The sequence below is a fragment of the Frieseomelitta varia genome, unplaced genomic scaffold (genome assembly GCF_011392965.1).
Source record: "Frieseomelitta varia isolate USP_RPSP 00005682 unplaced genomic scaffold, Fvar_1.2 scaffold_786, whole genome shotgun sequence".
Taxonomy (NCBI): domain Eukaryota; kingdom Metazoa; phylum Arthropoda; class Insecta; order Hymenoptera; family Apidae; genus Frieseomelitta; species Frieseomelitta varia.
The window spans coordinates 206,600-227,317 of NW_025110574.1; the positions used below are offsets into that span (position 1 = coordinate 206,600).

At 35.9% G+C, this 20,718-nt stretch overlaps 2 protein-coding genes across 2 annotated transcripts in view; one reads left to right on the forward strand and one right to left on the reverse strand.

The window, feature by feature from the left end:
* The first annotated feature begins 74 nt into the window (after nucleotides 1-74).
* LOC122535897 (nurim homolog) lies at nucleotides 75-2,119 on the forward strand. The gene is made up of 5 exons (XM_043667790.1): nucleotides 75-411; nucleotides 502-982; nucleotides 1,064-1,304; nucleotides 1,435-1,768; nucleotides 1,890-2,119. Exons 1-3 carry the CDS (start codon nucleotides 279-281, stop codon nucleotides 1,185-1,187), a joined length of 738 nt encoding a protein of 245 aa, XP_043523725.1. The 5' UTR covers nucleotides 75-278; the 3' UTR covers nucleotides 1,188-1,304; nucleotides 1,435-1,768; nucleotides 1,890-2,119.
* LOC122535899 (dynein axonemal heavy chain 6) overlaps nucleotides 1,292-20,718 on the reverse strand; it is a 22,266-nt gene continuing 2,839 nt past the window's right edge. The window contains exons 8-63 of the mRNA XM_043667792.1: nucleotides 20,419-20,575; nucleotides 20,238-20,340; nucleotides 19,952-20,135; nucleotides 19,707-19,876; nucleotides 19,214-19,615; nucleotides 18,136-18,367; nucleotides 17,914-18,063; nucleotides 17,706-17,834; nucleotides 16,934-17,614; nucleotides 16,419-16,565; nucleotides 16,184-16,360; nucleotides 15,773-16,081; nucleotides 15,288-15,398; nucleotides 15,070-15,206; nucleotides 14,786-14,976; nucleotides 14,555-14,670; nucleotides 13,759-13,904; nucleotides 13,549-13,694; nucleotides 13,356-13,488; nucleotides 13,056-13,272; nucleotides 12,789-12,923; nucleotides 12,510-12,695; nucleotides 12,222-12,423; nucleotides 11,933-12,111; nucleotides 11,654-11,877; nucleotides 11,363-11,571; nucleotides 11,038-11,293; nucleotides 10,761-10,952; nucleotides 10,442-10,666; nucleotides 10,105-10,360; nucleotides 9,192-9,382; nucleotides 8,931-9,103; nucleotides 8,682-8,865; nucleotides 8,441-8,612; nucleotides 8,184-8,345; nucleotides 7,924-8,100; nucleotides 7,640-7,836; nucleotides 7,325-7,570; nucleotides 7,003-7,240; nucleotides 6,603-6,905; nucleotides 6,349-6,534; nucleotides 5,906-6,078; nucleotides 5,471-5,831; nucleotides 5,152-5,385; nucleotides 4,941-5,081; nucleotides 4,682-4,872; nucleotides 3,524-3,969; nucleotides 3,245-3,445; nucleotides 3,069-3,167; nucleotides 2,859-3,001; nucleotides 2,609-2,779; nucleotides 2,361-2,540; nucleotides 2,139-2,234; nucleotides 1,879-2,079; nucleotides 1,676-1,793; nucleotides 1,292-1,602 (exon numbers count right to left, since the gene is read on the reverse strand). Of these exons, the coding sequence (XP_043523727.1) occupies nucleotides 1,370-1,602; nucleotides 1,676-1,793; nucleotides 1,879-2,079; nucleotides 2,139-2,234; nucleotides 2,361-2,540; nucleotides 2,609-2,779; nucleotides 2,859-3,001; nucleotides 3,069-3,167; nucleotides 3,245-3,445; nucleotides 3,524-3,969; nucleotides 4,682-4,872; nucleotides 4,941-5,081; nucleotides 5,152-5,385; nucleotides 5,471-5,831; nucleotides 5,906-6,078; nucleotides 6,349-6,534; nucleotides 6,603-6,905; nucleotides 7,003-7,240; nucleotides 7,325-7,570; nucleotides 7,640-7,836; nucleotides 7,924-8,100; nucleotides 8,184-8,345; nucleotides 8,441-8,612; nucleotides 8,682-8,865; nucleotides 8,931-9,103; nucleotides 9,192-9,382; nucleotides 10,105-10,360; nucleotides 10,442-10,666; nucleotides 10,761-10,952; nucleotides 11,038-11,293; nucleotides 11,363-11,571; nucleotides 11,654-11,877; nucleotides 11,933-12,111; nucleotides 12,222-12,423; nucleotides 12,510-12,695; nucleotides 12,789-12,923; nucleotides 13,056-13,272; nucleotides 13,356-13,488; nucleotides 13,549-13,694; nucleotides 13,759-13,904; nucleotides 14,555-14,670; nucleotides 14,786-14,976; nucleotides 15,070-15,206; nucleotides 15,288-15,398; nucleotides 15,773-16,081; nucleotides 16,184-16,360; nucleotides 16,419-16,565; nucleotides 16,934-17,614; nucleotides 17,706-17,834; nucleotides 17,914-18,063; nucleotides 18,136-18,367; nucleotides 19,214-19,615; nucleotides 19,707-19,876; nucleotides 19,952-20,135; nucleotides 20,238-20,340; nucleotides 20,419-20,575 (11,319 nt within the window). The 3' untranslated portion in view covers nucleotides 1,292-1,369. The remainder of the gene's footprint in view (nucleotides 1,603-1,675; nucleotides 1,794-1,878; nucleotides 2,080-2,138; nucleotides 2,235-2,360; nucleotides 2,541-2,608; nucleotides 2,780-2,858; nucleotides 3,002-3,068; nucleotides 3,168-3,244; nucleotides 3,446-3,523; nucleotides 3,970-4,681; nucleotides 4,873-4,940; nucleotides 5,082-5,151; nucleotides 5,386-5,470; nucleotides 5,832-5,905; nucleotides 6,079-6,348; nucleotides 6,535-6,602; nucleotides 6,906-7,002; nucleotides 7,241-7,324; nucleotides 7,571-7,639; nucleotides 7,837-7,923; nucleotides 8,101-8,183; nucleotides 8,346-8,440; nucleotides 8,613-8,681; nucleotides 8,866-8,930; nucleotides 9,104-9,191; nucleotides 9,383-10,104; nucleotides 10,361-10,441; nucleotides 10,667-10,760; nucleotides 10,953-11,037; nucleotides 11,294-11,362; nucleotides 11,572-11,653; nucleotides 11,878-11,932; nucleotides 12,112-12,221; nucleotides 12,424-12,509; nucleotides 12,696-12,788; nucleotides 12,924-13,055; nucleotides 13,273-13,355; nucleotides 13,489-13,548; nucleotides 13,695-13,758; nucleotides 13,905-14,554; nucleotides 14,671-14,785; nucleotides 14,977-15,069; nucleotides 15,207-15,287; nucleotides 15,399-15,772; nucleotides 16,082-16,183; nucleotides 16,361-16,418; nucleotides 16,566-16,933; nucleotides 17,615-17,705; nucleotides 17,835-17,913; nucleotides 18,064-18,135; nucleotides 18,368-19,213; nucleotides 19,616-19,706; nucleotides 19,877-19,951; nucleotides 20,136-20,237; nucleotides 20,341-20,418; nucleotides 20,576-20,718) is intronic.

A 20,718-nucleotide genomic window follows, 5' to 3' on the forward strand; every position in this document is an offset into this window, starting at 1 on the left:
CAACAAACATTTTGAAATAATACGAATTCGCGCCAGAAGAAAATCCAGGTGTCTCTTTGATGGTTCGAGCGAAGATTCGTATCTAGTTCATATGAATTTAATGATATTTAAGAATTCTTTAAATACATAGTTTTTAATGTCTGCAAAAAAAAGTGCAAATTTCGATTAAAGTATTATTGGCGGATTACGTTCGTGTGCATTCACTATGTTCATAATGATTACGATGTAGCGCAATTATTTATTATTTTGACTCAAGTGATGTTTGTTTATCTACAAAAATGTTCATAAAATTTGTTAGTGCAGTCGTCTGCATCAGTTGTTTTTCATATACATTTTATATTTTGTGTAATTTGACATACTTTTTGTCAAGTCATAATGAAAACAAAGGAGTGATTACTGTACCAGAAAAAGGTAAATAATGATAGTAGCAATAGTGATAGTAAAATTATTAAAACTGAAATCTATAACAAGTTACGTTTGTAATTCATATTTATATTACAGATGAAGATACTGATTCAGTAATATGGATGCTAATAATAAACATGTCTCTATTGAGTATTTTTATGTTACAACACTCGCTTATGGCTAGTAATTTCGTGAAACATTTATTTTGCAAGTTACATGTAGACTATATAGAAAGAAGTATTTATAATGTTACCAGTGCTATGACGCTTCATTTATTGTTTACCAATTGGCAAACTATTTCATCTGTTGCATTATGGAAAATTAATACTTCTCATAATAATGTTTTATGGTATACATTCACTGCATTTCATGTGTTGGCTTGGTCGATAATTTATAGCGGATGTTTGATGATGGATATATCTGAGTTAGCTGGAATAAAACAAGTATATTATAAATTCTCATTTAGACCAAGCCCTATGCTAATGAAGTCAAAAGAACTGTTACGTTACTACTCGCATATGAGACATCCAAGTTTTACAGGATTTCTTATTATTTTATGGATATATCCTTATATGACGTAAGGGACATTTCAAATATTAATGTTATAATATTCAAATTGTGTGAAACAAATAAATAACTTGATTTTAATATCTTATAGATTAGACAGATTATTATTGGCTTTGATACTCACAGTTTACATGACCTTAATGTGGACTATTGACAAAGAAGATTACAATTATCACGAGAATCTTGTGAAGAGAAAGCAAAGAGAATTATTCTGATCCTCACTTATACATATTAGTTTACTTTATTAGCATTACAATTAAGTTATGTACTCAAGTGTACTAACATTTGCTTTACTAAAAGCAGTTTATCAAAAGTTTTGTATTGTAAAATATGTATGTAACATAAATATATTCTTCTTAATTACTATATGTAACTTATTAATTAGCTATAGCGAACTTTAATTTACAATTTCAATCAAAAGAGCTGTTCCTTGTAAAATCCAGTATGATTGTTCTTTTTTAGATGGAAGTAGAACTGCAACAACAAAATTAGTACTATGTCCAGTTGTAGATAATACACCTGCTCGAACTGCTGTTCTGTACAAAGGGCAAACATATCTTTCTAACTCATTTTTTGGTAATTCTAATACCGGATGTATATGTAAAACTGGAAGAGATGGGTGCATTTCTCCTAAAATCGATAATTTATTTGCTTTTCACCAGCAATATTATTATTTAAGTATTTTATAAAATTAACACTTTACCTATATTTGCATCTACTAAACACATGGATTTGAAATCCCATCTTCCAGCATCAATAAATAACCCATGTATTAAAACTCCATCCTCTGGCACTTGTAAGTTTTTATATACCTCTATTACCTAAGATATTACATTAATTGCATAAAGGAGATATTCTTTTGTTATGTAAGTTTTAGGTGCTGTAAAATATTTATAATGATTAGACCTCTTTTTCAGCCTTTTTATGCTCTATTTCAATGTCTTCTTGATCAAGTACAACTTTGGTGGCAATGAAATCAAATTTTAGATGATCTATAGGAATGTTGTATTTTCTTGCACATGTTTGTAATATGCCAGTTAAAAATCCTTGTGGAAAGGATAAGCCCGAAATCCAAAAAGAAATAGGTTTTTTGTCAATTAACCAAATCTGTAAATGCATGATACTTACTAAACTAGTTATTTTTTTATGTTTTTCATTTTTTTTACTTCAATGAAGTCAATCCTCAGTTCTAAGTTCCTTATCCAACTTCCTAAGGTCTTCAATGATGGATAGACATTTACATTATGCCACATCTCTGGTACCTATGTTAGTATAGTATTATGAGAAATTTATAAAAATAGCTTAAAAATATTTTATTAATTAGAAATAGTTTTTGATAAAAGCTTATAATTTATGTATACTTTGTTAAAAAAAATTGATAGCAAAACCTGGTTGTTGACAAATGCCATAAAGATGTTTTCTAGTTCCTCAGACATAACAACAAAACCTTTGATGGCACGCTGTAAATTTTCTATTGATGTATGTATCTTTTTTAGAAGTATGTTATATCTGTCAACTTCGTGAACGAGGACAGTACTTAATGATGGAAGTCTTCCCATTGAATCTCTCTATAAAAGTTTTATAATGATAGTTGCTTTATAATCAACAGTAGTATGAAGTAAGCATTGTTAATTACTTTCAAGTGCTCTTTGTTACATTTTGCAATATCTATCTTAAATTGAATTCTATCCTTTATCATATCAGCAACTTCATATGCTATATCTGAACTAGATTTATCTTGATCAGTGACAGATTCTTGCGGTTGTATTTCCAAAATAGTATTTAATGCGAATTGTGCTTCTTTTAACTAATATAATTTTTACAAATATTCCAAGTTATTATGAGGATATAGTCTCTCCCGATTCCGTTTCGCTAACTCTGATTACCTGATAAACAATGTTTGCATTTTCATGCATTCCAAAAATTTCTGGGTCATCAATTATAGAAAAAGTCTCCATAAAATCTTCATACTCTTCTAGAGTATTGTAAACAGGACAGTAATATTTTCCGGATGGCGAATAAACATATTCTATAATTATTTATAATTTGAAATTATTTGTAATTTGTATTGTACAATTTATTTTGAAATTATTTACTGATGTCCAAAGATTTAGGAGAAAAGAAAATAGCTAAGATTGTTTTCATACACCTCAAGTCCCAACTATCTGTAACTCTACCTCCGTAAGTAATTTCACCTAAAATGAATACAATGAAAGTGTTTAGCTCTTTTTAAGGAAAAAGATTTAAATGACTCGAATAAAAATTTATGAACCTGTGGTATATATTAACGCGTTCCAAGGTATATGATCATGCGTACAAAATAATTTCAAATTTAACAAACAGCATTCCCGGTCGCTGTCGTTGAATTCATATAGAATATTCCATCCTAAAGGTCCGAACTTCTTTCGTTCCTGAATAATAGCATGGAAAAAGCAAATGCCGAATATAAGTCGGCGCCAGCTTTCGCCCAAGTCTTGAAGGAAAAAATTTCAAACTTGTTAGATTTGAATAACTTGCGTTTCGGTCGTTGATACTGATAACTCTTTCTTACGGTGATGTTCAAAATATTCCTCGTCCAAATCATGCAACGCCCTTTTGATGTTGCCTTTTAACCCTTTTGGTGGTTCGTTCGTAACTTTTACAGAATTTTGAAGAACGGACACTGGAAAAGCGGCGCTCGGCATCGAGCTCAAAAATAATCGAAAATCATTGTGAATGATACCCTCCGGTTCCTCGGCAATTTCTATTACAAGCTGCTCCAAGATGATCATCCACGACACAGCCAGATGACAATTCTGTAAGAACACCCATCTACCTTCGATGATACCTGTGCGTAAATGCCCTTCTGCAACGGGACCTTGGCCTTGACCTAAAGAAATGGAGTCGTATCTATTGGCAAAACCCATATCGTGTGCAAATTTCTGAAAAGCACTGAAAGGATCCGATCCAGTTGTAAGTATGAATATCAATGGTATTTTATTTGATGTGTCTGCATACCTAAAAATATTCAATAGAAAATTTAATTTCAAAGTAATTCGACTTGAAATATACAGAGTGGAAAGAAAAGTTTGTCCGTAGTTATCATAGATGAATGCTAGAACCTGCTGCAAAATTGACTTTGAATTTCAAGGTCAAATTTTTTTTCTTGTATTTTTCTCATGAAAGTGAAACCTTTCCAAGGAACTATAGGTCGCAACTTAATAGGTTCTCTTGAAAAATGGCAAAAAGGTTTCTTAATCGTTTAACACTGCGGACGTGTGCGTGCTAACAGCGACTTTATGGTTATGGACACGTGGGTGTCTACATTACGTAATGTTTATATTTTCGAATAATGTTAACAGTTGGTTTTATTATTTGATTATATAGACTCGCACTTATGTTACAACTATGATAAATCAAATAGTAGTGAAATCTAATACGAAAATTACATAAAATAGATATCCATGTGTCTAGAACCATAAAGTCGCTGTTAGCACGCACGCGTCTGCAGTGTTGAATGATTAAGAAACTTTTTAAAAAGAATTGTTAGGTTGCGACTTTGGTAAAGTTTTCGTGATGAATAGAATACAATACAAAACAAAAAACAAAAATTTTTTTGACCTTGAAATTCAAAATAAAAGTCAATTTTACTTTATATGTATTTCCATCAAATCAGTGTAGAATTCATCTATTATTTTCTTTCCACCCTGTACAACTTCTTCTTACGTACAAAAGTTGTAACGTCGCCATAGGTGATTCTATGAATTTTGGCCCTAAGTTGTTCGACACGTAGGCTGTGATTGCAAAAATTAATTTCTCCTCTTTCAGTGCTTTCAGCAACATTAATTTTTCAATGTCAGTTAATATCCTATCCCAGTCTTGGGTAGCGGCGTCTGTATTGGTAGGGAGTACATTAATTTCCTAAAAAGAAATCGTGAAGCTGTATTCTTGATTGAAAAGAAGATAAAAGTGTTTAAAAATTGTATTACTTCCGTAAAATATCCAAGGGCTAACGGAATCCTTTTCAATGCATCGTCCAAGACATTTTCAAATTTTTTGAACGTGTTAGCTAAATAATTGACCGAGGCCCACATTTTAGGCGTCAGAGTTGGATAATTTGGTATGTCTTCCTATATGAGATATTCGTAAAATCAATTGGAAAGTATCAGTCGTGATTAATTCGAGGAGCACGTGACCTACCACGACAATTTGCGTAGGACCTCGCAGCATAAAATTCCACTGTGCCTGTGACACGATGTCCCCGTGTATATGTATTGCAATATTGAGCATCACGCTAAATACCAATTTGTGCTTTTCAAACAGACCTCGTGAAACATTTGTGTAGATGGCCAATGTTATCTCTCTTAACAACGTTTGCAAACGTTGTTGCAAGTTATCTTCTTTTCTGGTGGTTTCGATTACCGTGTCGAATATCTAATAAAATATCAAAGAATATTACGTTAAATAAGTATGTTTGCAAACTCGGAAACATAAAATCGTTCGTCGTGTAATTATTTACCTGACTGAAGTACTTCAATGAAAATTGGTACATGGGATCTATGTGAGCGAGGTCCGCAACTACGAAATACAAAACTGATCCGCGATTCGCGACAGATTGGTATTTCTCGCGTGCAATTGATATCTTCCTTTCGGTTGCCTCGCTTTCGATTAATCTCGTCGCAATGATCGCAGAAGTTTCTTTGCTGTCGTTCAACGTTTCTATCAGCTCTTCGTTGTCTAAAATATCGTCGCCTGCCCCGTATAACAATGTCAGTATCCTGTCCTCGATGCTTTGTAATTGACCTTTGTCCATGTTGATTTTTATTATTAAATCGTTTCTCATCGTTTCCAAGTCGGGCCTCTCGAGACGCACGACATCTCTAAATAAAGCTCAAAGTTATGAATTTTGAAGACGGAGAATTTTAAAACTGAATGTGTATCTTAATGTACATACGCGAGTAATTGTTCTTCGAGGCCTCCCATAGTCACAGTAAAATTAACTATCGTCACTTTAATACAGACTTCTGGCAAATAATGAGGATTCGAGATTTTTGTCGTGATGTATAACTTAAAATTACTATCGTACTCTACGTCTGTGTCGACAAATCGTATTAATGTTCTGCCACCCTAAATAGTTGTGAAAGAATGATATTATTTGTTGCCTCACAAGTATCACTTTAACTCTATGAACTATATATATTAGTATATATATATATACTAATAGTATGTTTATTAAGTATAATGTTAACTATACTATATTAATAGTATGTGTATTATACTATAAGTATTAAATTAGTATAATACTAATACTTATACTAAAAGTTAATACATAATACTATATATTATATATAGTATACATAGTATAATATATGAACTATAGAACCATATTACACTTACTAGGACAAAAATTTGTTTAAGCAAGATGGGCTCCAAACTTGGATCCAATACCTCTCCTACTTCTTGAATTAATACAGGTGTCCCAAGCCTTATGGCCGCCTCCACTACCCGCATTAAATTTGCATCAGTCAGTTTGCACACTTTTAGATTGTTATCTTGTTCCATGTTACGTATCCATCTGTTCGCCTTGAATGGAAGTAGAATATTGCTAGTAAAACTCCATTAATTTTACATACCATACTAAGGATAATTACTTGCTCCTGAGGATCAATCATCAAAGGCCAACGGCTAGCTTGTGTCACAAAGATCGCATTTTCCGTGCTGACTTTATCTCGGGGCAAACCATATGTATTCCAAAGACGAATTTCATAAGCGCTGACCAGTATTGTAATGAGACTATAGTTCTCGGTAGTTTTAACATCGTGGCTTTTGCAGCTGGACAACCAAGTTTGTATCAATTCCTCTCTGTACTCATTTGTGAAAGCACCCAGATAAGCAAGGGCTCCGGCAGCTATCAAAGTATCACCAGTCAAGTTGACAATTTGCTTGTCAAAGCCCTGAATATACGTTTGCAACGTGAAAAAGAAATTGATAATAATTCATTTATATATCTGTGTTTCTTGAATTTAGCTTTCTTTTTTTTTTTTGTCATACGCGCATTAATTCTTCCCATCGAACTCGTTCATCCACCAACGCGGACGTCAATCGTCCAGATCTGTTCAATCTCGTTTCTGCCAGTTGCATCTCGGCTTCTAATTTGTTCAAATTCTTCACTGCCGCGTCGTATTCTTGTTGCAATTCCTTGATTTTATTCTCCACCGCGACGAGTTCTTTCTGCTTCAGAGCAAGAACTTTCTCTATCGCTCGCAACTCTTCTTCAGCTTTGTATAATCTGTTTATTAATGAATCGTCGTTAAAGTTCCCTGTGTTTTCGTACGTTGAGGAAAATACCTATCCTCGCATTTGTTCAATTTACTTTTGTCGCTTTGGCTCGACTACTCTATAGATTTTAGCATATCCGTCCATTGCTCTTACCCAGATGCACAGCGACTTACAAGCTTTACTTTGCTTAGCTACTAAGTGTGGTTGAAATTCTGGATGTTCGATGTATTCCTGCAACTTTTCTAAAAGTTTGTCGCTTATGTCGTCTTTGGGATAAGTCATTAAACGATTAAGGAAATGTATATCGCCCAGGACTAACTTGGCACTCGCCCAATCTGTCCTGAAAACGTAAACGTAAGACAGTGGTGTGAGGTTCTTCACTTTGAAGAAAATCCTGTGAAAAGCTCACTTTTCACCCAGTAGCAAATTCACCGCTTCCATAACGAAACGCACTAAATGAGGTGGTTTGTGAAACACACGAATCTCGTTGATATCAGCTTTATTTAAAGCTTCCAATGCTCTCTGAGCTTCCAATAAAGCTGGCATCACTGCCTCCAAATCTTCCCTGGCGTCAGCTTCTAAAATCGCCATTTCCTCTGCTTTCGCCTGACGAAGATAAAATTGTACACTAGATGAACAATAGATCATTTAACAAACAATCACCTCTTACAGTTATTGTTTGTCATTCCTTACTTTTGCTGTTGCTTGCTCGGCTGTTACGACATACTTCACTTTGTCACATTCGACTTGTTGCTTCGCAAGGATTTTTACCAGTGTCAACACCTCCTCGGTGCTTGCTTTGAGTTTAGGCGCAAGAATTGTCAACTGTTCTTTCATCACGCCGACCATCTCGTTAGTTTCTCGTAGTCTCTGTCCAACAAATTCGTTATCAACAAGTTATACATAATTCTTTCAAATAGTAAATACACGTGAGATGATGATGCGATATTTACATTAAGCCCATTGGCAATTTTACTTTTCAATAACTCTATCTCCTTTCTCTTTTTCTCTAGAGTTGTTTGAAATAGCTTCAAAAGCTCCAAATAACTGCTCGGCGTGGTATAATACCTTCGTCGCATTTCCACGAAGAATCGGGTTGTCATCTCTTCTACGCTCTGTAATTTTCACACGATTTCCTTTCAAATTCGATGTGTACTTGAGTGTTATTTCGTGGCGAATGAGATGTATTATTATAATGACAAAACGATACCGCGTGAATCAGTACGCAAATATTACTGAGGCTGGCAAGCTGCGTCGAATCCTTCGGAGCGATTGTAATCAACGAACTTTCCGCTACTGACAAAAGGGCATCGTTTGGCCACTTTGTGAACCAATCAATGGTGCAGCAGTTTACTAATGAAGGAAACATACGGCAACGATGTCTATGAAAACAATAAAGACCTTTAATAAAGAGAGTACAACAATCAACTGATAGTATAAAGAAAACTGACCTAAAAGTGTCGCCTATAGGACTCATGCAAATCATTAAGTGAAGATGATCTCTGACCCTTCCAATGAAATATTGGTAAATTCCGTCTCTGTTTGCTTCTTGAATACCTGCTTGTTTCGCTGCGGGCCTGGTAGCTATGATAACTTTCTCAAGTTCGTCTGTTTCGTATAAATTTGGCACCTCCCCTGAAAAAAAAGATGACGCCTGTCATTCGAGCATGATCGCATGTCAAAGCGAGCATCGAAGCTACCTGTGTTAAGTGTATTATTGATGTCTTCTAGAAATTCTTCTAGCACAATCTGAGTATCGGTGAACAAGAAGGTCGTGTGCTTCGCCTCGGTGCCCGGTTCGAAGTAAAATCGTCGAAGGTCTTCGTGCCACGAGTTTTTATCGTACGTGCGAGTAACTTCTATCTGATAACATCTTGACAGTTTTGACAGACTGATTAGTAGACTCATTGCCTCGAAGGAGATATAATTTGTGTAATTAAATGACTAGTGTCGATGCAGACTTGTAACTATTTAAGTGAGACGCCAGTCTTGTCAAGCTTTGCTTTCCCATTCCACCGACACCGATTAAAAGACCATTGCCTCTTTCGGAACGGAGGATCCTCGCAAGCCTGCAAACGTGTTCTATGGCGTCCATGAAAAATATGATTCTCATGTCCTTGCCGACAGAGAACTGATAATCTTCTAAGTAATCCTGCGATACGATTACTCGTTAATTGCGTTCGACGCGTATACAAGTCAGTCCAAAAGTTTGTAAAATAAAAAATTGCCATTTATTTTAAAAAAGGTCCAAATTTCAATAAGAGGTAACAAAAATGTCATTTGGTGGTATGTTTTTTTTTATATAGTATATAGTATTATATATTTATATAATTATTATAATGTTTATATAATTATTATATATATAATTTATAGTATATAGTATTATATAATGTTTATAATGTTTATATAATTATTATATATATATTTATAGTATATAGTATTATATATTATAGTATTATATATTTTATTTATTACCGATAAAACTGTTATGTATTTTATAAAAAAAAAAACAGATTGATTATTCTCTTATATTGGATATTCCTTGTGCATCACTTTTTACAAAGTTGAGTTGATTATTTTCCCAAAATCAATGCATCTGGTATTCTCCGAATTGTTTCCTATACTTTACCAAGGAGAATAATCTTTCTTTTCTTTTTTTATAAAATACATAGCAGTTAATACAAAGAAAACATACCACCAAATGACATTCTTATTGCTTCTTATTGAAATTTGGAGTTTTTTAAAAATGAATGGCAATTTTTCATTTCACACGACGAGGTGATTATACACATCCCTCGAGGGATTTTTAAAACTAAATTCCTATATATTAAAGATACAGATCAGAAAGGTCAAATTGGCATTAGCAGCGATTACCTCCAAGGTTCTTCTAACTTTCGAAATGTCCGTAAGTTCCTCGTAAATTCGTTGCTCTCTCGCTGCCCCGAAGGACATGAAATCGCCGAACAACAGCACCGGTGGTTTTTCGATGATCTCCTCGTCCGGTAGCCGCATCACTTGCACGCCGAACGTGTTCATACATATGTCGTTCAGAAGTCTATAAAAGTAGCTCTTGTCCTGAACGTTGATCAATCGATCGTGAAAAACTCGAAGAGATTCGTGGTAAAAAAGCCTACGAGAATACGAACGTTTTTCTTTTACAGAAAATTTGTAACAATCGTCATAGTTATCGCAGCACAGGCGTCGAGTATACCTGTACATTTCGCCAGGTTGCTTAATGCCCGACGCGTCAACTTGCATGATACCTTGCACGCATTTCGATAAATCGCGCAGATTAAAGATATAATGACTTTTCTCTGGCGTGGGCAGAAGATCAGTCGTGATCCTTTGATAAACATCCACTGCCGCGTTCACTATTCTGTCGCCGACTTGTCTGACAGATTCCACAAAATCTTCCAGAAATCCGCTTGTAATTGCCCTGAAATTACAAATGCAAATTGCATTTTGTCGTGAATCGGTTTTGTAAACATAACATAAAGGTATATAATTCGCGGAGATGAAAGGCCGTTTACTTGAAAATTCGCTTCAACGAGAGTTCCGTAGGAGGTGGGATGAGCAGCATTGCGAAATGCCTCACGAATCTCGGTGTTAATGGGTTTCTACCGCCTCCGGGTGGAGCGCACGCCACAGTGAAGACAACGTCTTCTACATGTTTCCAGAACAACTTCTCTTTGTCGTACATGCCGTGGAAATCTAGTAATTGTCTGCACAGATTCACGTGCGAACAATTCTATTAAAAAAAAAAATGCGTCGGCATTGGTTTGAAACGTAAAACGTGATATAAAGTACCGCAAAAGTTCGATCGGCGGTTGGGACCCGTATGTGTCTAATTTCGGCATATTGACGTCGTCGACAAACACGCACACCCGTTTCCCAATAGGTGCCCCCAACACGGTTCTTTTCCTCCGTTCCAATTTAAGTTCCAAAATTTCCTGCGTCCTGCCGCTGCTTGTCTGAGCGGAGAATATTAGATTGATCGGCGCCCAGAGTTGACTGTCTTCCAAGTTGTTTAAAACAACCTTCGTTATCACCGATTTGCCGACTCCTAAAAAATATATTCTCCTCGATCGAAGGCACGAGCTCAAATTGCTGAAAGGATGAATCAATCGCTAACCAGTATCTCCAGTAAGGAACACCGGTTTATTTATCTCGAGTAACTTCTTCGTTAGATAACCAAACCGTACAGTGTCGATGGTTGGCACGAGGATGTCGAAAAATGGCATCTCGCTGTCGTATACAAATTTCGGCATAATGTCTGTCCAATAATCCAGTCGATGGTCTTGAACGTTTACGTACAGCTCCCATAAATTTGTCGGTGGCAAACTGGAGATCAGAAGAATAGAATGGTACAATTAACGTAGACACCAGAGATACAGAGATAAGAGAATACATCTGAAGATCATACAACGCATCTTCGTTGTCTTCGAATTGCTGCCTCGCGAAAGTCTCGAACACACTCCGAGACGCGTCGTCGACGTTACCACCAATGGACCAGAGAAAGGCGAAAACGAACGACTGAGCTAAGAATGTTCTAATTCGCGCCTTTTCCGTAGTTTTCTCTATCGCGTCTGGTTCATTTAAGATATATTCCAATATCGCACAAGTCATAGATGCTTTACTAATGTCAACCTGTTGAACGACAATGTTGGAGAAATTGTACTCAATTTCTACGCAAATGGTGTACCTGTGCGATTGGAGAGACACAGTTCTTGCTGCAGAAGATTAGCCCGTCTTCGAAATATTTCTCAAAAAGTTCAGCAATCTGTGACCGATGCTCGTTTCTAACGGTATCGGGAAGCGTGTTCAGCCACGATTTCACATAAGGCATCCACTTTAACTCCGTAGGATCGACGTACACCATTCCTTGAAAAGTGACAAACAAACTAAATAGATGCATAGAAACTCGGAGAGTACGTAAATAATTAAGTGAATAATTAAGTGAATAATTAAGTGAATAACGTTGTTTTTCGAACCACAGCGACTGACGGTAGCGGGCGACGCTTGAACAAGATCCATAACTTCGAATAACATGCGCATGTAAGGGGTGAATTTAATTCTTTCGGAGTTAGCCAGGCACAACATTTTATTGTCGTCTAAAACAGTGTTCATATTTTCTATCCACACAGCGTCGACCGGTCCGTCGCAGACGATCCATTGATGGTCCTCCGTGGTGAACTAAACAATGAAAATAAAACTGACGTGAGAGAGAAGTTTCTGTAAAAATATAAAAATTCTTTGAAGCAAGGCAACATCTTACTAACAGAACATGCGTGACGAACTGTAGAACCGATCAATCCGTCACGCCATTCGTTTGTCATTATATCTACTTTTCCGTACAATTCACCAATAGTAACTGCCTTCGGATTGATTACATACATGTGAACTGACTGATAACATGGTCCTGCTATAGCCATTTCACGCAGTCGATTGTAAGTGTTTGCGAGAGTCTGAAAGAAGAAATATACAATTTTCGTGTTTATCCAAAAAATACATATTTTGACAAAATAATAAATAAATAAATAAAGTGCCACTAGACTTACTTGAAGAACTGTCGTTTTTCCTGAACCAGTCGGTCCAACTAACATCACTCCGTGTCTCACTTGCAAACATTCGTGCAGTTGGGTCACTTTCCTTAAGATGCAACTTTCTGGCTGTAATTTGGCTTCTTTCAGTATCTATAAAAAATTATACAACTTACATCAGTCAGTTATATTACTTACTATATTACTCGTTATATTCTAAGAAGCGAGTATAATAGATAAATGTCAAGACAATTGGAAAAAAATACATTGAACACTGTTAATTACTTCAATAGCTGTGTCCCTTAAAATACCATAGTCTTCTTCAGTAATATCGATGCCTGGAAAGAGATCTCCCACGATACCTTCGAACAATTCAGCGTCGTCGCGTAAAAACTTTGGTATATTGCTCTCGCGCAGGGCTCTGATCAAAACAACATCCTCTGGTTTGTCAGGATTATTTCGTTTAAGGCTACCTGCCATTACCAATACGCTTTTCACAGCCCTTTAAAAACGAGAAGGTATTTCAACTCCGTCGATTAATAGTTGACACCAAACAAGATACAACAAGAGTAATACAGGTAATACCTCATTCCAAAGTCATAATGATCCTGTTGGGAAAGTTGTTCGCTGCAGAGTGTGTACATTAACGTCATTTTCTGCGACAACGGTTTGGACGACTCGAATCCTTCCGAATATAGTGTAACCTCGGCAATAAGTTCTGCGGGGAGACATTCATTTAAAAGTATTTTCTAATTCAACAGAAGTTTGTAAAACGTACTATAGTCTGGAACCATCATCGACATCGGTCGAAACAGCGCCTTTAAATTGTCTGGTAATACCGTGCGGCCGGCATATCCTGGATTCATAGTGATGAAAGTTGCGCAAGACATCACTAATTTGATCATTCGTCCTTCGAACATGAATCTGAAAGATAAAAGGTGAAACATCACGGATTGAAGTTAAGCGTTATAAAACGATGGTAGCTTACTCAGTAGCTCTGGCAATCTTGGCATTCCTGATGGTAATTAGTTGCTGAGCTATTACGGAAAGTACTTCGATATCTATCCTGTTAAATTCGTCGAAACAGCACCAGGCACCGGAAGTTGCCAAGCCGGAAAAGAATCTGCCCATCATCTGTGAAGCACAGTCTCTTCATTTTAATTATTTAATGTAGGGTGGCTGTCATAGATGAATTCTACACCTTCTTGGTTTGATGTAAAGTTGATCTTGTTGCAAAGTTGATCTTGACCTTAAACTCTAAGGTCCTATTCATTACGAAGATAAAACTTTTCCAAGGAACCATAGGTCGCAAACTAACAGTCCTTTTGAAAAATGGCAAAACAGCGACTTAATAATTTAACACTGAGGACTAACAGCGACTTTATGGTTCTGGACACGTGAATGTTTATTTTAATACTCATATTTTATATTTCACTAACATTTGATTTATCATAGTAGCATCAGTGTGATCTAAATAATCAAATAAAATATAAACATCCACTACATCTAGAACCATAAAGTCGCTGTTAGCATGCACGAATCCCCAATATTAAATGATTGAGAAAAGTTTTTACCATTTTTAAAAAGAACTATCAGGTTGCAACCTATGGTTCCTTGAAAAGAGAAGTTCCTTCGTGACGAGAAAAATACAATGCAGAAGAAAAAATGTTGACCTTGAAATTCAAGGTGTAGAATTCTATAATAGCCACGGACAAACTTTTCTTTCGACTTTTTACGTGCAATTGTCAGGAACGAAAAAAATCGATGGATAATATCTGACGCACCCTATAATCAAGCCCTTCTGAACAATTAAATACAACGCATTGAACAGCGACCGCTTTGGCTAAATCCTTTGTCGTCTCCGTTTTTCCAGTACCTGCAGGTCCCGCAGGAGCACCACCTATTTAATACAACATTTCTGAATATTATTCGCTTCATTTAAATCCTTTTTTTTCAAAAACGTAATACCGTTTTTTTTTATTTTAACATTCGCATTAATAAATCTAATTGATCACCTAAGTCTAACTGAAGAGCTCCCATAAGGCACAAGTAACATTTATCTGTCAGAGGTGTTATGACGAGCCTCTTCTGAGCACCGAGATACTCGTACCCGTAAAGATATTTGGAATTACTCATACGTGTTAGACAATTATCAAGTTCTTCATCCCAATAATAACGTAACGTTTTTACCCAATCAAAGCTTATACTACAAGGTAAGTAATTAATTTTTGAAAGATTGTTCAGTTGTACATGTGGTTTTTTTTTTAATTGAAAACAATTGTTGTATTTGAATCGTTACCTTGAAGTTACTCTATTTTCAACCAAAGTTGTAACAATGTCTCTGGCATGCACATCTATTGTTATCAAATTGATTATGACATCACGTATCAATTTTGGCAATTCTTCTCTCACCAGCATCGCTAGTTCATTCAAATCCTGTACAGTAAAAATGATAACTAATAGTTAACAAAATGTTTAATAGAAATTGTACGAAAAAGCGTAGATATACTGAAATACCGCGAAACACTTTTGTTCAAATGCTTTCATCTTTTCGATCACATTCTCAGGGGAATCTAGGATAATGTGAATATTTCGAGTCCAAAATATTTGGCATACAGCGAGGACTATCTGGGAAAAGTAAGGAAAAACAAACACATGATTTTATTAGCTATATTTTATTTACTTTAATTTCATTTGTAAGAAGATTTTATTGTAAAAGATACTTCGAAACTTCAAACAAAGTTCTGTTTTAACCTCTTGCGCTGGAACGTCGAGAATATTTGGCCGAAAATTGCAATGATTTTCTCAGTAGGTATATTGAAATATAATCCAGGCAAAACAAATAATAAATTTATTACTACTTAGTAATTTCTATCCAGTGATATACCGATGAACTCAAAAAGAAGGCGAATTATTGTATATACGGTTTGGTCACTCGTTACGGTCCGTGAACCAGTTACTAGCGCAAGAGGTTAAAAGATACTAGTAACAAAGCATATAACCTGAGAAGGATGCATATACAGAAATTGTTTCCGTCCTTTCTCAGCCAAGTCTTTAATTCCATCTTTCATTCTTCTCCTTAACGTTGAAAACATAGCCTCTTCGACTCGACCTAACCAATCTTCGACGTTACCCCTGGCTCTCAAACCTTTCCCAAGCGGAACTTTCTCACCTTCCGGTGAAATCATGGCAATGATATCTGTCGTTAGCACGAGTTCGCCAGTTTCGGTTTCTTTCATTGCAAATTCCAATCTGCATATTGCATCGAAGCACTTCTGCAAATGTCTCTGTACCGCGTGTGGATTTTTGGTCTGTTTGGCGCGAGAGTTGGTGTTTTAGTAAGCATTTCAACATAAAGCTTGTAATTTCGGTTAGTTACTTTTGACTGTAAATTTCTCTCGTTTAATCGGTACCTGAGCCAAAATTTCTAAAAGCTCGTCGTTGGATAGGAAAAAGAATCTGGGGAACGCTATTCGTTTCGTCTCGAGATACGCCTCCAAACATTTCATTACCTCGTCCAACATTCGATTGTTCTCTTGTAGTTGCTCTAATAACCCTGGTTGTGTACACGCGTGCATAGCCAAAGGCGCCTAGAAATTATTTGACGTTGAATAGAGTCGAGTGTTATCAGTCGAATATTTTGCAAACCTTGTAAGTACGTCTCATAAGGTCTTTCCAAAACTTGTCGACCTCGATAAAGAGTTTTGCTTCCATTGGTAACTGTCGCTGAATATCCGGTGCTGAAAATATCGCCTCGAGATACAACCATTGCTGCTGCAAATATTGCCACTCTTCCTACAGCAAATATAATATATTAAAATATTATAAAATATAATAATAAAATAAAATATTAAATATAAATATTGAATAAAATAAAAAAAAATTAAAGTAAATTAAATAAGTAAAAATAAAAATAAAATAAAATATTAAATATAAATATTGAATAAAATAAAAAGAATTACAGTAAATTAAATAGGTAAAAATAAAATTAAAAAAAATTAAAGTAAATTAAATAAGTAAAAATAAAAATAAAATGAAATATTAAATATAAATATTAAATAAAATAAAAAAGATCAAAATAAATGAAATAAATAAAAATAAAAAATAATTAAACGTTAATTAAAAATTCTATAAGAGGTACAATTGAAGAGAAACATTCGTACCAAAGTAACGGTAAATAAATCCAATTTTTGGACCCACTCTTCGACCAGTGGTCGAATGAACCGAACGTGACGAGATGCGCTGATAGTCTGCAAATTAATGTTGCTCTCGTCCATTGCGACCTGAATTTCCTCGAGGGTGCCTATTATGAAAACGTCTTTCCCCTCTTTGTACGGTACGATAACAAATTTGAGATTTTCCCATGTGTCTATGACTTTCTTCAACATGTTTTCCAAGTTAGCTTCAGAGCTGGCCGCGGCAGCGACTTCCATCAGTTCAGTAGGTTTTAAAAATGCACCGAGCTCCTCCATCCGAGTCCAAGTCTTCTTTTCCTCGGGTACGAAGGTATAGTTCAATATAGTCTCGATCGTCTTCCAATGTCTGTCCTTTAAATCTGGATTTCTCAAGTAACCGAGAACAGGCAACTTGTTTCTTATCAATTCGACGCTCTCCTTCAAGTCAGGCAAGATATTGTTCGGCGGCAGGCCTCTCTCCAACTGAATTATGTTCTTCATGGTGCCCATTGTAAACGCGGTGATTTGCTCGACGTCCAATGTATCGAAATCGCTGGCATACCACTCGTAGACAACGTTCTCCCAGGAAGTCAAGCTTTCCCATAATAAAATACGTAACCTCAGTTCGTTCGTTACCTGATCTAAAATATCGAATCTCGTCTGCTCCAGCTTCTCGAAACGAAGAAAGTGAAACATTTGTGATTACTGGTTGCGTGTCGCGGTGAATTGGAAAAGAAAACTTCACAACTCGAGGCGGTACCTTAAATGTCCTTTGATGAGCGCGATATTGTTCCGCTTTAGTAGCACACGCTGCTAATCGTTTAGCGAGCTCTTTCAACGTGTTCAAACAAGCGTCAACGTCGCTTTTATAATCCAATAACCATGGTTGCTGTTCACACGATATCGCATATAATGAAATGATGATCAAATAGAGATGAGATAGAAATATGCTTGGCTATGCATCGTACCGTTATTTCGTCGTAAATTTCCGATATCCCTTCGTTCAGCGCCGTGATGTCCTTCTGGAGTTGAGCGTCGAATTTATTTATCAACTTTGGCCGCTGTTCCAATCGATTCTCCACGACCAAGCGTAAACTGGTAAAATGACTTCCAATACCCTGTTTCAGTGAATAGAAAAATACGTTTCGCCGATACTACGCTATTTGCGAGATCGTTGGTCAAACTGTTACCAGATAATTTGCCATATCCATCGACGGTATAGGAAAAGCGAATTCTTCCATCGTGTCGTACAACTCTTTCACGTAATCCAGCTGTGACTCCATCTCGTCTACATTTTGTTGAGCTTGATCTACAAACTTTATGTACGCAACATATTCCTCAGTTGTCACTGGGACTGTTTCCAGATAATTGATAGCGTCGATCGCTTGCGTTAATAAATCGTCAACTCGACTTTTTCCTAGTCTAAATAAAATGAAATCTTTATGTATCAGAACTCGCGTTGTACAATGACAGGAAAAATACATCTCCTTTTTTTTTTTATACAAAGGGTGGGCTGGAATTCGTAGTACAACCGAGCAGGGAGTGATTCTATATCAAAAAATAAGAAAAAAATTTGGTATAACATTTTTTCACCTGAAAAAATCGACTTTAAAGTTTGTTCATCTTTGATTTTCTACGCAATGAATTGCCGTTGTTAGAAGATATACCTTAGCTACTATAAGGAGTATGATTTTTCAACATGACAGTGCACCGCCACGTTACACCAGGGAGGTTAAAAATTTTTTAACTTAAACGTATTCGTACGTTGTCCACCAAGTTCTCCAGACCTCGCGTCTCCAGATTTTTTTTTTTTTATGGGGACATATCAAAGAACAAGTTTATAAAAACAATGTCTCAAATATTACACATTTGAAGGAAAAGATTATGGAGGAATTCGAGAAATTAAAAAACGACATCAGCTTACATTCAGATGTCATTAATTCGTCGAGCAAACTTGTGTATGCAGCAACGAGGAAGACATTTTCAATAATGCTTGTAATAGTATACTGTATCGTAGTATTGCAATAGAGAGAAGTAATAAGGAATAAAAAATTAATTATCAGTAGGAACGCTTTGTACTGCTTTAACCAAAAATAAATAATGTTTTTAAACATTATCTCAGACGGAGACAATCGCCAAATTGTTCGCAAAGATGACCAAACTTTCAAGTCGATTTTCTCGAAAACTGAGCCCCAGATAAAAAAATGTTATAAAATTTTTTTCTTATTTTTTGACGTAGAATCACCCTCCCACCTTGTATACATTTACCCAGGCATAACAGCTTCAATGACACCTAATTTCCCTCTAGGGGCAGTTTCAGCTGCGCTTTTGAATCGTTCTAGTTGAATAAAAAAGAGGCCAAACGGCTGGCAATCGATCACTTTGTGAATCAGATCCACTTCTTTCTTGTAACGAATGCTCCATTCTCGGAATAATTTAACGTCTCGATTGTCCCGGATGATGTTCTCGTCGAATGTCGTGTCTTCGTGATAAAACTGTCTGATCGCGTTGAATCGTTGACAGTAACGTTTTACGGCGTTCAAGTTCCTCTCGAGAAGTTCCGTCAGCTGTGTCTTGAAAGCTAGCGTGCTCGGATCCTGTTTCAAAATTTCCTGGACTTCCGGCGGATGCCCACAGATACGTTCTTCCACTTTATGATTGATCATAGGCCTCGAATAAACATACAATACGTAAGATCTTACAGTCTCAAGAAATTACTTCAGAAATCGCTTTTGTAGAAACTATTTCGCCCTTTGTCTACCTCGTGAAAGAATGGAAAAAGGGATCCGAGAGCAGAGGTTTAATAGCGTACAAGTTCTCCTCCCACATAATTTCTATAGTTTTTATTACGAAAAGGAAAACACTTTCAGACGGGTCCATTACAATTTCTGAAGACGGTAAAATAAGCAAATCCACAATCCAATATGGTAGCTAAAACAAAAAAGAAAAAGAAAATAAGAAACAATCTTTTTCAGTTACAAGCAATCAATAAAAGAAATATTATACCTGAATACGATGCGACGACGGGCGATTTTCTTTCAAGGGAAGATCAATCACGTCGTTGTCTATTGATTCGTCGTCCGGCAAAAATCCCGTGTAGATCTTCAAGAGTTGTATGAGCTCTCGATAAGTGTTTAATAAAAGGACGTGCATCATGTTCGTTTGCATGTAATCGATCAGATGAATAAAGCTGAATAATAAAATATTTCTTCGTTGCCAAAGAAAAAAAAGAAAAATTCATCTCTCGTAACAAGGATGAGATATTGATGGAAACTTTTAAACAACGACTTACCAAGACAGCCTGTAACATTTCTCTCTCTTTCGTGCCTGCTCGATGTAACTCATTTTGAGAATACCGTCTTCTGGCATTTTAAATTTAACAGCGCCGAACTCACCTGTCACGACGTCAAATAAAATTAGAAAACAGATAATTCTAGATAGATAGAGAACAATATCCTCATAAAACACATTACCAAGTTTTCCGTACGCAGTTTGCTCTATTGTTATATTGGAATCATCGGGAGTGTATCCAGCCTTTAATAAAGCACCAAGACAGGCATTGTTAACAATGTTTATCGCCAATCTCCTAAACTCATCTAACTTATTTCTAATTAGTTCCAGCTTTGTAAACTGTAAGAAAATGTTACATCAAAGTCATGTTACGTGACATTTACTATGGATATAAATACATCAGGATGGATCCTACTAATATTATCTGCCATAAAATACCATCCCAATGTATACGATTCTTTTCTTCTTCTTTTTTTTTTTTT